The 13,352-nt window shown below is 36.7% G+C and overlaps 1 protein-coding gene across 2 annotated transcripts; it reads left to right on the top strand.

Moving 5' to 3' along the window:
• Positions 1 to 4,769: 4,769 nt before the first annotated feature.
• Positions 4,770 to 11,912, top strand: LOC148875428 (uncharacterized). 2 transcript variants are annotated; one of them, XM_088966786.1, is made up of 9 exons: positions 4,770 to 4,906; positions 5,113 to 5,288; positions 5,393 to 5,505; positions 5,853 to 5,931; positions 7,680 to 7,708; positions 8,081 to 8,174; positions 9,092 to 9,181; positions 9,294 to 9,486; positions 11,093 to 11,912. In XM_088966786.1, the coding sequence occupies exons 2-9, from the start codon at positions 5,145 to 5,147 to the stop codon at positions 11,527 to 11,529; spliced, it is 1,179 nt and encodes a 392-aa protein (XP_088822912.1). In that variant the 5' UTR covers positions 4,770 to 4,906; positions 5,113 to 5,144; the 3' UTR covers positions 11,530 to 11,912. The 2 variants fall into 2 exon arrangements, with proteins under 2 accessions (XP_088822912.1, XP_088822913.1); XM_088966787.1 differs by having other exon boundaries at positions 4,883 to 5,020; positions 5,104 to 5,288.
• Positions 11,913 to 13,352: the final 1,440 nt, after the last annotated feature.

The raw sequence follows: 13,352 nt of genomic DNA, 5'->3' as shown, positions 1-13,352 counted from the left end.
TCAAAAAGAGCATTGTTGTTGTAGTGCAAGAACAAGTCCTTTTGACCTACAGTTTCACTGAGAACAAACAACAAACTAGACACTGTTGTTGCAGTACTGAAACAAGTCCTTCTGACCTACGGTTTCATTGAAACAAGTCTGCACACTGTTGTTGCAGTACAAGAACAGGTCTGAATGACCTAATTAGTAGGCCTGATAGATAACCAATCAAGGAGATCAATAGGGTAGCCGAACAATCAATCAATAAGATTAATATTGAGTAGACAATCAATCAACTAAACAAACCATCAACAGTCCACAATACCAACAAAGAAAAAGGTTTGAATACAGTTACTGTGTTAAGGAATATAGTCACTTAACAATAGGGCAGCCGAACAGTTCATCAAATAGTAGGCAGTTGAACAGACAATAGTAGGGTAGCCGAACAGTTCATCAAACAATAGGCGGCCGAACAGACAAGGATGATAGTACCTCTTTTAGTTTCAAATGATAGTCTCCCTTATGGTAAACCAGAACTCCTTGACTATAAACCAGAACTCCTTCTGCGAATCCTCAAACAATAGGCAGCCGAACAGAAGATGAGCAATACTTCTTTTAGTTTCAGATGATATCCTTTCTAAAGATAGAACACCCTCTACAAACTGCAAACAATAGTCTCTCTACAGTCGAGCAGACAAGAGGAGCAATTTCTGGGCTGGAAAACGAAAAGACTCTGTAACTTTTGGGTCGAACTGATTTCACCAGATTATGAGTTAGATTGGAGACAACACTGGATGCAATAGTAGTTAGCTTGACATCACCCTTCAGGCCTGGACGACTTGCTCTGATACCATGTTGAGCAAGAGCAAGTGAAGAGAGGAGAAGAGAGAAGAGAGGTGAGTCGTCTGACTAAAAGCCCTCTTGAACTTGGGGGGCGAAAGAATGATTTTATTATTTATACTAGTACAGTCGAACAATATAAACAGAGGAGAAATTCCAATAGTACCCTTATGGTACTAAACCTAAATACATAAACAACTGTCAACAGTATCCTCTTTTGGATTTCTCCACTTGACAGGGATGATTTGTTTACTAGGTCCAGTCATTGAGTCCCATTCAAAACTTGAAATTGATTCCATAAAGGAATTTTTTGCTCTCTCAATGATTATGGGAGGGGGGATTGCTTTATTATTGAAAGTCTTGTTATTTCTGTTCTTCCAAATATGCCATAGTAAAACAACAATTTTTCTTTTACGAATGGACTCTTATGACAATCAGCATTATCATTCAAAGAAGTCTACCAATCAATCATCGAATTGCTATTTTCTGAAGGAGCTGGAATAGTATCTCTTGTGATGAGCCATATTTGTCTAGTAAAATGGCATTTAATGAAAATATGGATAGAATCTTCTTCATCCCCATAGAACCCACATGAGCCATTAATATCAAATCCTCTTTTTCTCAACACTAACCTGGAGGGAAGTTTGTTGTTGAGCAAAAGGTATAAAAAGACTTTAATCTTGGGGGCAATTTTCAAACTCCACACCTTATTGATTTTCTTTGTTACCCTATGAGGGTTACCATGCATCTAGTAGGCCTCATTGTTTGCCGATTTGATTGAGAAGTTTCCCTTTGAGTTAAGTCTCTAAACTAGCCTATCCTCATGATCACTAGAAGGTATGAAAATAGTTCTGATTTTTTTCCCACACACTTATAGGAACCATGTTCTTAATCAATTCCTTCTTCCAGGTTCTGGTTCGTGATTGATGACATCACTAACACAAAGATCTAAATTATTTATTTCTGCTTTATTAACCAAGTTGATAAGGAGAACCTCATCTAACCACTTATCAAACCAAAATTTTGTGTCATTGCCTTTGCCAATAATCATTCCTATACCTCATTTAATCGAATCATGAGAGATAAGGGTACCTTTCCAAGCCCATGAATTATTCTTTTTTGGTTTAGTTTCCCAAAAGTTTTCTCTTTGAAGGTATTTGTTTTTTACAACTTGAACCCATAAGTTATCTTTTTCATGTAACACTTTCCAGCCTAATTTTGCAAGGCAAGCCTTATTCGTCCAGCCTAGATTCTTCAGGCCAAGACCACTCCAATGCTTAGAAGTGCAAACCTGGTTCCAATTAATGAGATGGAGGGGTTTCCTCTCTTTATTATTTGTCCATAAGAAATTCCTTTGCTTTTTATCGAGATCCTGGATAACACTTTTTGAAACTTTAAAAGACCTCATAATATATTGAGGAATCATGTTACTAGAGGCCTTAATGAGAGTAATCCTACCAGCAAGAGAGAGACAATTCATCTTTCAAACTGCCAGTTTATTCTCCTTCTTCTTACCGAGAAATTTGAAGGTGTCCTTACTAAATTTGTTATTAAAAGCAGGAGCACCCAAATATTTTTCATTTTTTGTCTATAAGGGAACCTTGAGGATTCTAGCCATGATTTTCTTATGTTTTGGGTGGATGTTCTTTGAGAAGAGAACAGTTGACTTGGAAAAATTAGGGGCCTGGCCCGATGCTTTGGCAAAATTGATCAAAATATTTTTAATTGTACAACAAACTTGGATGTCAGCTTTAGCAAATATAATGCAATCATATGCAAATTGCAAGATAGGAATGAAAGGCCCTTGTCTAGACACCTGACAGCCAATAGGACTCCTAGGGGTAGATGCTTCCCTCAAGAGGTTAAGAGAGAGAGCCTCTGCACAAAGAACAACAGCATATGGGGATAGAGGGTCTCCTTGCCTGATCCCCCTGGAAGGTATGATATCCCGAGTAGGAATACCATTTATCAAAATCTTGTAGGTCACCATCCTAATACACTCCATGACCTATTTAACCCAAGTATTGTGAAAACCCAATCTTCTAAGAACCTTTTCTATGAAGTCCCAATCAAGTCTATCATATGCTTTCTCCATATCAATCTTACAAGCCATAATCCCTTTCTTGCCCTTCTTCTTTCTCATGGTATGCATGATTTCATGGGCAATGAGAACATTATTCGTTATTTGTCTTGATGGCACGAAAGCACTCTGAATAGGGGAGACAATATCATTAAGGAATGGCTTAATTCTATTGACCAAGATTTTTTAGACAATTTTATAAATGACATTGCACAAGCTAATAGGCCTATAATTATTAGCCATTTCTAGATTCAGAATTTTTGGGATAAGAGCGATAATGGTTCTGTTGATGATTTTATTCATCTTTCCCGAGTGGAAGAAAGCTTTCACCATACTACAAATCGAATTACCAACTATACTCCAATATTTTTTAAAGAATAGAGCATTAAGTCCATCAAGGCCCGAAGCCTTGAGGTCCTTCATAGAAAAATTGTGTCTTTAATTTCCTCATCAATCACTTCCCTAATAATGGACAAATTTTTTTCTCTGGATATGGAAGGACTAATGACCTCAATAAACTCTTTAGCATTGACTGGGTCTTCAGCTTTAAATCTATTTTCAAAGCTCTCGCTTAAGAATTCAGCAATGTTATTTTGGTCACGAATCCAATCTCCCTCATTATTTCTGATCCTTGTAATCCTATTCATGTTCTTCCTTATGATGGTCGTAGTATGGAAGAAACTATTATTATTGTCTCTAAGTTTGGTCCAATTAATTCTGGCTTTTTGGGCCTAATATGTTTCTTCTTTAACTAGGATAGAGTTGAGGTGTTTTTGGAGCACAGATTCTAAGTTTAAAAGGGGAGTATTTTGATTATCATTCAAAAGATTAGCCTGAACTTCCCCTAATTGTTTCATGATTTTAGCTTTTAATTGGAAAATATTACTAAATTTTTCCTTGTTCCAAAATCTTAAGTTTTTAACAAGCATATTTCTCTTCTTAATGAATTGGGTGGCTTTAAATGCATTCATCAATAGTCCAAGATACAATTATACAGTTTTTTCTTGTTATTTAATAATTAAAAAATATATAGTTAATCTAAAAATATATTTGATCCATGAGAATGTAGAAGATCCATATGCGACTATTATGAAATCGGCTTAAGTGCTTACAAGACCATGCTCACACCATTTGCACAGTCTCTTGCAACCTTATATTGGGAATATCTCCCCATGAAAAAAATACAATTATGAAGATATTCCCAATGCACGGCTTTAAGGCTATACAAACGGTGTGACTTGTGAGCACTGAAGCCGATCTCAACTATTACATGCCCACTATTAAACTAATTATTCTATATTTTATTATTTTTTTGCTTTTGGATATTACTAAAAGAACAAGTCAGCTTAATCTTGATTCTTGAATTCTTAATATGCTAGCTATGACTATATAACTTCCTAAAAATTACTAATGTAAATTAAGTTGATTTTGTAATAATTTTTTTATTTATATAAATAATAAATATATTGTTTTCTATTATAAATTAATATATAATCTTAATATAAAATACATCACATCCATTAGATATGGGTAGATCTAAATTTAGTTCACTTATTTTTCAATTTGAATCAAAATTCCATTTGAATTTAAATTGAATATTGAATAGCATTAATAAATTAAGCTCAAACCCACAAAACTATTATAACTTTTCTTATTAATAAAATGTACAAAAAATAAATTTGATATTGTATATAACGAAGGCAAAACATTCAAACCAATTTTACTATACAATCATATATATTCAAATTGAACCGGATCACAGATTGTATCGGCTTATATTGTTTTTTTTTTCTTTTCTTTTTTTTTAACAGGCTACAAATCGAATTCGGATCACACTTGTTCGGATGTAAATCCGGATAAATGGGTACCCTTTGCAGCCCTAAGTAAAGGGGTCGAATTCGAAGGTGAGCTTTACGCAGTTCCTACTTCCTACGGCGGGGACAGGGAGTAGTTCTTAAGCGTCTTCGTCCCTGGAAACTTGCAGCAGAGACTTGATTCTTCATTGGGGTTCGTAGCTTTCTTCCCCAGAAACTCTTTTCATGAATGAATATTTGTTTGTTTATTTTCAGAATCTTGAAACGAAGTGGTGGATTACGATGTTTGTTTAAAAGAAAACACAGTGTAAAAGCGCTGCTTCTTGTTGTTGCTATTGTTGTTGCTGCTGCTGCTTTATTGGATTTCTTTGTATATTGACTTATTTTTAGTGATCTCAGCTAAAATTGAGGTTTAAGAGGATAGGCTAGTAATGGGTTCGGAAAGCGAAATTATTGAAGAAAGATTGAAATCCTTGCTTGCTCATCTCCGAACAGAAGCGGGTATCCTTGAAAGAATCGTCTACAAGAACAAGAACCAGCACCGACGGTGCCTCTATTTCCAATACCTTTTGAAGGTTGCCGTTTTTCTTGTTCCTCTGGCTTTAGCTGTCATTTTCTCTTCCTTTTCTTTCTCTTGTTTTGGGTTTAACTTCTTTTGAGGAATTTCTTATTCTGTTAGGTGAGGAGGGATGTGAGGCTTTTGCTGTCAGCTTCACCGGAGGATATTCTGAATCTCCATTTTCAGCTTACCAATGGAAATAAACCTGCAGAGAATGCGCGTCTTCTAGAGATGTGAGCTTTCAGTCAGTCCTGCATGTTTTTGTATCATTATTCACCTTCTTTTTGGTAGTTCAAGGATTTCTATTAATTGGTTTCAGAATGAGAATAACTACAACCATGCCTATCCTTTCACAATGTTTCTTGTACAAAATCTGGGGGTCGGTACCTGGCCATATGGTTTATGCTTCTGAAGTCCAACTTGGGCTAATCAATCAACACATCTATTACCCCGTCTCTGTAAATGGCTAAGACTTCATTGAGTTCATTCATCACATTAACATAACCTGTCTGTTTTTGCAGTCATTGTTAATAGTTTATGCCTTTTCGTGATGTGTTTAGTTGTATATGTTGCTTTGTAGTCTAAAGAATCAAAGGAGTAATAGCGGAAAACATAATTTTCATGAGAGACTTTTGGGAATTGCACGCTTACTATCGCAGGTATAATCTTTTTTCTCTGTAAATTGGATTTGGATCTCCGTGAACTTGCAATTATTGTATTCAATGTTTACTGACTTAAAGTTAATTCAGTGCATTATTCTTATTAATCAGATCTACTTCATTTTCTCACTTGTTCTTTTGGTTTTACAACATCTAGAACTAAAGCAATTGGGCCAGAGTTTTTCTGAGATGCAAAACACCCGCGAATCATAACTTTGCGAAACTTATGCATGGTGGCATGCATAAAGTCTCTCCTCAGTCATCTTTCTGTTCTTCTGGTTTCAAAAGAAGTGCTTCTTCCAGGATGCACAATGTCCTTCTATGCCTTTTATCTCTCCAGTCATGATACAAACAAAGGAAATATTATCAATCCATTAGATTGAATTCATGGTCATCCATATCAAAATCACTTAGATATTAACAACAATTGAGGTCAAAATTATGACTGGCATTTTTATTTGATGAGTAAAAGATTTGATTCATTAGGGACTAGTAAGTTTCATGTTACTGAATACAGCACATGTCACCAGGCTTGCAAGCTGGCCCTTGGCCCATGCAGAAACTCATCTTGAGGTGCCAGAAAAGAACGCTATTATGCAATGTTGGTCCCATCTATCTGGGTCTTGGGGAGGGGTGAACTTGATACAGAGCTAACCTTTGGCATTTTTTCGCACAAAGTAGTTGCTCTCAGACTCAAACCCACATTCTCATACTTGTTAGCTCAGTTGGGTCAAATGGGTCATCCCTCAAAGCTCATTCTGATGGACTGTAACTGTCAAAGATGCACTAAGACTTTGATGATGAATTCTTAGGGAGGGCCAAGAATAACAGACAGTTAACCTACCTAGTAGGGGTGTCCACGGTTTGGTTAACTGAACCATGGGCAATTTTTGCAAATCGAACCAGTACCACCGGTTTTTCCATTTCTCCAAACCGAAACTGAACTGGTACCACCACCGGTTTTGGTTTTTGACCGGTTTGGTTCTTTGGTTTTTTGTTTTTTTATATTTATAATATATATTATATAAATATATGTATAATATTGTATTAAAATAATAAATGGTATAATATACTATAAATATTATAAAAACATATATTATATAATATCTTTATAAATAGATTATTATAAATATTATATATGTATATATTTATATATATATAATGAAATAATGAATATATATTTATATATAATATATAGAAAATATGTGACATATATTAAAAACATATATAAAATATACTTATAAATATATATACCGGTCGGTTTGGTTAACCGCTGTTTTTTTGTAGGTTGACCGAAAACCGAACTGGTCCTTCGGTTTTTCAAAAATACCAAACCGAAACTGAACCGATCGGTTTGGTTAACCGCATTCTCCGGTTTGGTTTTCTCGGTTCAGTTTGGTTTTTCAGTTTTTCATGGATAGCCCTACTGCCTAGAAGCAAAGCTAAAGAACCATCTAGCTGCTTACTATGTGAGTTGCCTTGCACCTATAGTGTCTAGTGTGCATATAATGCCTTAATGACAAGGCCGTGTGGCTAGAAATATAGCTTATGGTAATGAAAAAAGACATATATGCATGGATGATTAGACTATTTGATATGATTTTAATGATATGGACATCCAATAGATGACTGGAAACCTGAGTGGTCTCCTATTGATAATAAAGTGGAATGTCATTGGATGTGGAAAAATTTAATGCTGTTATTGGAAAAGAAAATTATTCTATTCTAACATTGCTTCTCTATTGCAGATGGTTGAACCCATGTTGAAGACAGCAATGTATCCTTTTATTGCTGATTAGATGGTTTACTGCAGCAGCTATTAGTGGCTATTCACCTTTCTTGTTTAGATGATATTGAATTATATTTGGAGGTTCAAGCTGATAGCGTTGCTTCTTCTGAATGTACCTACTTGAACACCAAAAAGTTCCAAGTTTGTACATGGTTTATATATTCTTGATCCCTGGATTCTCTGAAATGTATGCATGAATTCATATTTATCATAGGCTCCAAATCTGTCCTTTTACATGTAATGGAACTTGTTATTGTCATTGTAATGAAAAAAAAAATTACAAATACATGCATATACCAAATACTTCACTTGGGAATGAGTTCTTGAAAATGTGTAAGGTTTTCCTTAACTATATTATAGTGAAATATCTTCTTTGCTAGCTAGATCATTTTTCATGGGATTTTCTCTTACAATTTTGTCTCTTCTTGCACGCCTCAGAGTTTTGGTTCAACAGGTATGTATCATTCACATTAAGTAATCAGAATGTCAGTATTTTTATTGTCTTTAAAATATTAGGGTGCAGATTGGGTTGGTAGGATGAGGTAGGGATTGGTTAAGCAACTAACTCAAACTCAACAAAACCTTATCCCAATGGCGGTGCGGGCAGTTGGTTACATAAATCCTTTTTTGTAATTCCACTCCATCAAAGGTCACATTTTATCAAACTATGAGCTCCCAAATCATTTCTACTACCTCAATCCATGTCTTTATTGGCCTTCCCTTGGCTATTCTAGAACCATCAACTTTCATTAGATCACTCCTTAATTGTGCTGCCAGTGGTCTTCCATTAACATGCCAAAACCATTAGTTTACTTTCACTCTTTTTATCATCTATAGGGGCTATTTCTAGATACCAGTAAATGTTCTCATGTCCCATCCTACAAAGACAGAGGGAACAAGGTTTGGATCTCTTTCTCCACTTAGAAGGAAAAAGAAATCATATTAAATTAAAACCCTAAGATCATCAGAAACTCCTTTGAACTAACCAACTTAATCTAATTAAACTGTGAAATAGAATCCCCCTTAAACCGACCTAAGAAAGACCATTACCCAATGTTGGCCCCAGCCATCTGGGGTCTTGGGAGGGATAGACTGTGTACAATCCTAACCTTTGGCATTTTTTTTTTACACAGTAGCTACCCTCCTACTCAAACCCGCATTCTCAAATATGCCAACCTGATATTTTACCATCACACCAAGTAATGGCCTCTCCCTTGAACCAACCAACTTTAATCTAGTTAAAACTGTGAAAGAATAGACAAGGGCTGACTGTGGCTTATCTAGCATTGACTTCTTTTTTTGTTCTGTTATAATTGACAATGTCCCTTGTTTATAATGATCACTTTGAACTTCTGTTCCATTCTTCAACAGATGTTACTTGATGTTGTTTCAGTGTTCAACATGGTCTCAGATCTCTCTCAGAAAAAACACTCAGTAAAACTCACTCAAGATGGAATTGAGGTATATTTGAGCTCACTTATCTATGGCAAAACTTCCTGTACTTTGCAACCAGTTCGGACATGTTTGCCTTTTGATTTTTGACAGGTTCTCCTATTTGTTTATACTGGAGTAGGTGTTTAGGGAATATTATCCCTCAAATAAGGAAGTTATCAAACTGGAGTGCATCTGGGAGAGAGACAAATTTTTATTACTTGAGAAAACCAACAAAAGTGAGAACAAAAACCAGAATGGGGATCTTGGAGAAGGAGAGGTTTCTCTGGAATCATCAATGGTTCATTACCAAAGTATTGAACCTTTGCTTGAAGGTAAGAGTTTCCGTATTAGGAAGTAGTTGAACTAAATTATGAGCTTTACCTTCAAAGACGTCTGTGGTACCGTACTGGTGAGGGCACTTCATATATGAGATTTTCTAATAGAGTGAAACAATTTTTATTTCCGTGTTATTTTTTATTGTTCTGGATATAGAATCGTAGGCCTTATTTTTAGGGCTGTAATCGGATTGGATTCAGTAAAATTCGAATTCAATTCGATTATTGAAAACTTACAGTTGAATCTGATCCGAAATCCAATTGGATTTGAAGACCTTCAATTCTAGTTCAAATCCTAACAGACTTGGATTTAATCTGACTCCACTTTAATTTTTTAAAATACAAAAAATTAAAAAGTTAGTTACTTTTCAACTTTTATATATAATAAATTTATGTAAATATAACATACTGAATTTATTATATATATAAATCATATATAATATAATATATAACATATATATTTTTTTAATTTTAAATATAATTATATAAAATTTATATATTAAAATCAATAAATATTATAATATAATAGGATTGGATGGAGTCAAATCCGAGTATTAATCAGGTACAGATTGCAAATCCGAATCCGATCTGTTTACATAAATACATCACGCAAATCTGAGATAATTGGATCGGGTGTCGGATCGAGCCGTGGATTTTCAGGTATCATTGACAGGCCTACTTGTTTTTGCTAAAATTTTCCAGCTAGGAATCTTTTAGTGTCAAATATCTTTCAAAAGAAATCCAATTTTGAGATGACTAAAGTCATTCAAGAAATCTTTGGTTGGGGTTCATCCATATCGGGGGTGGTGGTCAGCATGTATCCATCTATACAGTGGAGAGCCATGCAAGTGCACCACGACTCCCATTATTTGGACTTTGATGTGGTTTTTGTGGGGGGTTTTGGATGAACTATTATCATATTTTTATCCAATTAAGAAGACTTCAAGTTCTTGCTGGACACCTTCACCTCATGGGTTTACCAAACTGAACTTTGATGGCAGCAGCATGGGCAAATCCAGGGCCCGTCCGGAATAGGGGGAGTGATAAGAGACACAAAAGGGAATTTGTTAGCTATGTATTCTGGTCCAATTGGGGTGGGTGATTCCCTGAGGGCTGAGATTCTAGGAGCTCTTGAAGGGATACAAAGGGTCAAGGAAATGTATATTAAAAAATTGATCATAGAAGGTGATTCTGAAATTGTGGTGAATTGGCTAAAAGAGGGCAGCTCTATGCTCTGGAAAAATACAGCAATGAAAAGAGGAAGTTCAAGTGGCTCACTAAGGACATGGAAATTCAGTGTACATGGATAAAGAGAAGTGCAAATGCATTGGCAGATGGTCTAGCTAGGCAGGGGGTGAATAGAAACTCCATCTTTTGGGCTGTTTTGTAATTGTTTCGTGGTTTGGGTGTACATTGGATAGTAGGGAGTTAAGATTCTTGAGCTCCTTCCCTTGTAATTCTAAATTTCTCAGTTATTAATAAAATTCACTGTTATTGATAAAAATAGCTATTATCATATTCTTAACACTCCAGGCCTCCACTGATGTAATATTATTTATTTAGTCAGACAGCAATATGTTACTAATCTGTGCTCCATGTCTAGGTGATGGATCTGGTTGCAGAAAGATGGAAACAGAAGACATTGTTGAAGGATTCTTAGGTCCCAGCAGCAGCAAAAGATGTAAAATTGATGCAGCATCTGATCCCTCTATCAAGATTGACGACCGAGCACAAGTTGAAGGTTATGGTAATGATGAAGGCCAGATGACAAACACAGAATCCCCTCAAAATATCTTTTGCTCGGAGGGTGGCATTGCTGCAAATTCAGATCCATGTCCAAATCCAAAATTAACAGATGGCCAATCTGGACCAAGGAAGCCAGTAGCTTTTGTCTCGGTGAGAAAACCCACACAATCAGAAACAAAGGAAAAGGGCTCCTCTGTGAAAGCAATCACCACTGCTTGGCCTTCATTTAATGATGATGAGGATCCATTCTTCAGTCTGCTTACTGGTGATAACAAGAAGGATAGCTTGTTCTGATCTTCATCTTCTGGTCATTTTTGCACTCCTTGACAAGGAACTATTGAGCCTAGGAGCCTAGTGGTGTCTATGACCTCGTGGTTGCAACACCACTGCTCTGGTGAGCAAAAGGATGGATACATATAATCAACTTGGCATTGGCAGTCTTGCTCTTTTACAGAAAAATGAAGCTTTCAGCAAAAAAAAAATGTATTTGTTTGCTTTTTTTTCTGCTTTTTATCTGAAAAGAGTGTATAGCAAAATGGGGGTCTTCACCGTTTTCAATTGGTGCCATGTAGTTGGGATAAGATTTTGTTTGTAATTAAAGTGAATGACACTGGAGAACGAGTTCTCGGCCTTTTCTAATTTTAAAAATTGATCCACAGATATGGAGATTTAAGTTTCGTCTCTTCTCAGACTTGGAAGTTGGATGTCTTGGTTTCTACCGTAGGTAAATTGTTACTTGTTAGGCGGGAGTTTGCTTAGGCTCCTTTTAACGGTGAAAAATAGATCCACGTCATCCATATTACCAATTTGAAAGTTAAAGAATCTGTTCCACATGGCAACGAGATCGAGGTCCTCTGGGGGGACCCGTTTTAACGGCAACACTTTGTAAAGGGCACGTGGCATAATCGTAACGATGAAAAAAATGAATCGACAGTAATTGTACTTGTGTACTGTCATTCAAGGAGAGATTCCTATTGCACTATTGCAATGGAGATCAAATCAGTCCCCACAAAGTCCCACCGCACATCCCCACCGTATTGGGAACATTTTTCATTGATGATACTAGAGATGAAAATGTCATCATCGGGAGATATTCACAATACACGGCATGGATGTGTTGTAGGACATTGTGGGGGCAATTTGGTGGAGGCTGATTTGAATTCGTTGCGATGGGCCCGTGAGGAGCAAATCCGGTTTTTAATTTCCCTCAACCGTGGATCCTTGTGTTAGGATGACGTGACACAACGTGATTGTTCCATTATCATCCGATTTCCCTTATTAGAAGACCAGATCTTCTCCTCACACGCACATTCTATATGCATTGGGAACATCTACCGTAGTTATCAATTATTATTCACGGAAGATGTTCTCAATGCACAGTGGATGTGCATGTAAGGTGCCCATTTGTGAGGAGCAGATCCCATCTCAATTTGGCACCCTTTTACTTCCCAGTAGTTCCTACCTAGTTCTTGTTCCTGGACCCGATCCAATTTTCTAACTGATCCTATACGGGGCCGGGTCAGTCGCCCCACTGTCTTAAATGAAACCGGATCTGCTCCTCACATGCACATCCGATTAGAAGACCAAATCTGCTCCTCACACATCCTATATGCATTGGGAACATCTCCCGTAGTTATCAATTATTATTCACGGGATATATTCTCAATGCACGGTGGATGTGCATGTGAGGTGCCCATTTTTGAGGAGCAGATCCCATTTCCATTCGGATTCCCTTTTAATTCCTAGTTCAGTAGTTCCTACCTAGTTCTTGTTCCTAGACCCGATCCAATTTTCGAACTGATCCTATACGGGGCCGGATCAGCTGCCCCACTGTCTTAGATGAGACCGGATCTGCTCCTCACACACATCCTATCATGCATTGAGACAGGATCTGCTCCTCACAAATTGGAATATCTCCCGTGAATATTCATTAATAAGTACGGGAGATGTTCCTAATGCATGGCAGGATGCGCCTGGTGTGAGGAGCAGATCCGGTCTCTCATACATTACGAACATCTTCCATACTTTTAACTTATTATTCACGGAAGATGTTCTCAATGCACGGTGGATGTGCATGTGAGGCGCCCAATTGTGAGGAGCAGATCCCGTCTCGTCTT

The sequence above is a fragment of the Nelumbo lutea genome, chromosome 1 (assembly GCF_056320005.1).
Source record: "Nelumbo lutea isolate HS-2025 chromosome 1, American lotus-T2T, whole genome shotgun sequence".
NCBI classification, from domain to species: Eukaryota; Viridiplantae; Streptophyta; class Magnoliopsida; order Proteales; family Nelumbonaceae; genus Nelumbo; species Nelumbo lutea.
This window is presented reverse-complemented; position numbering and strand designations above follow the sequence as displayed.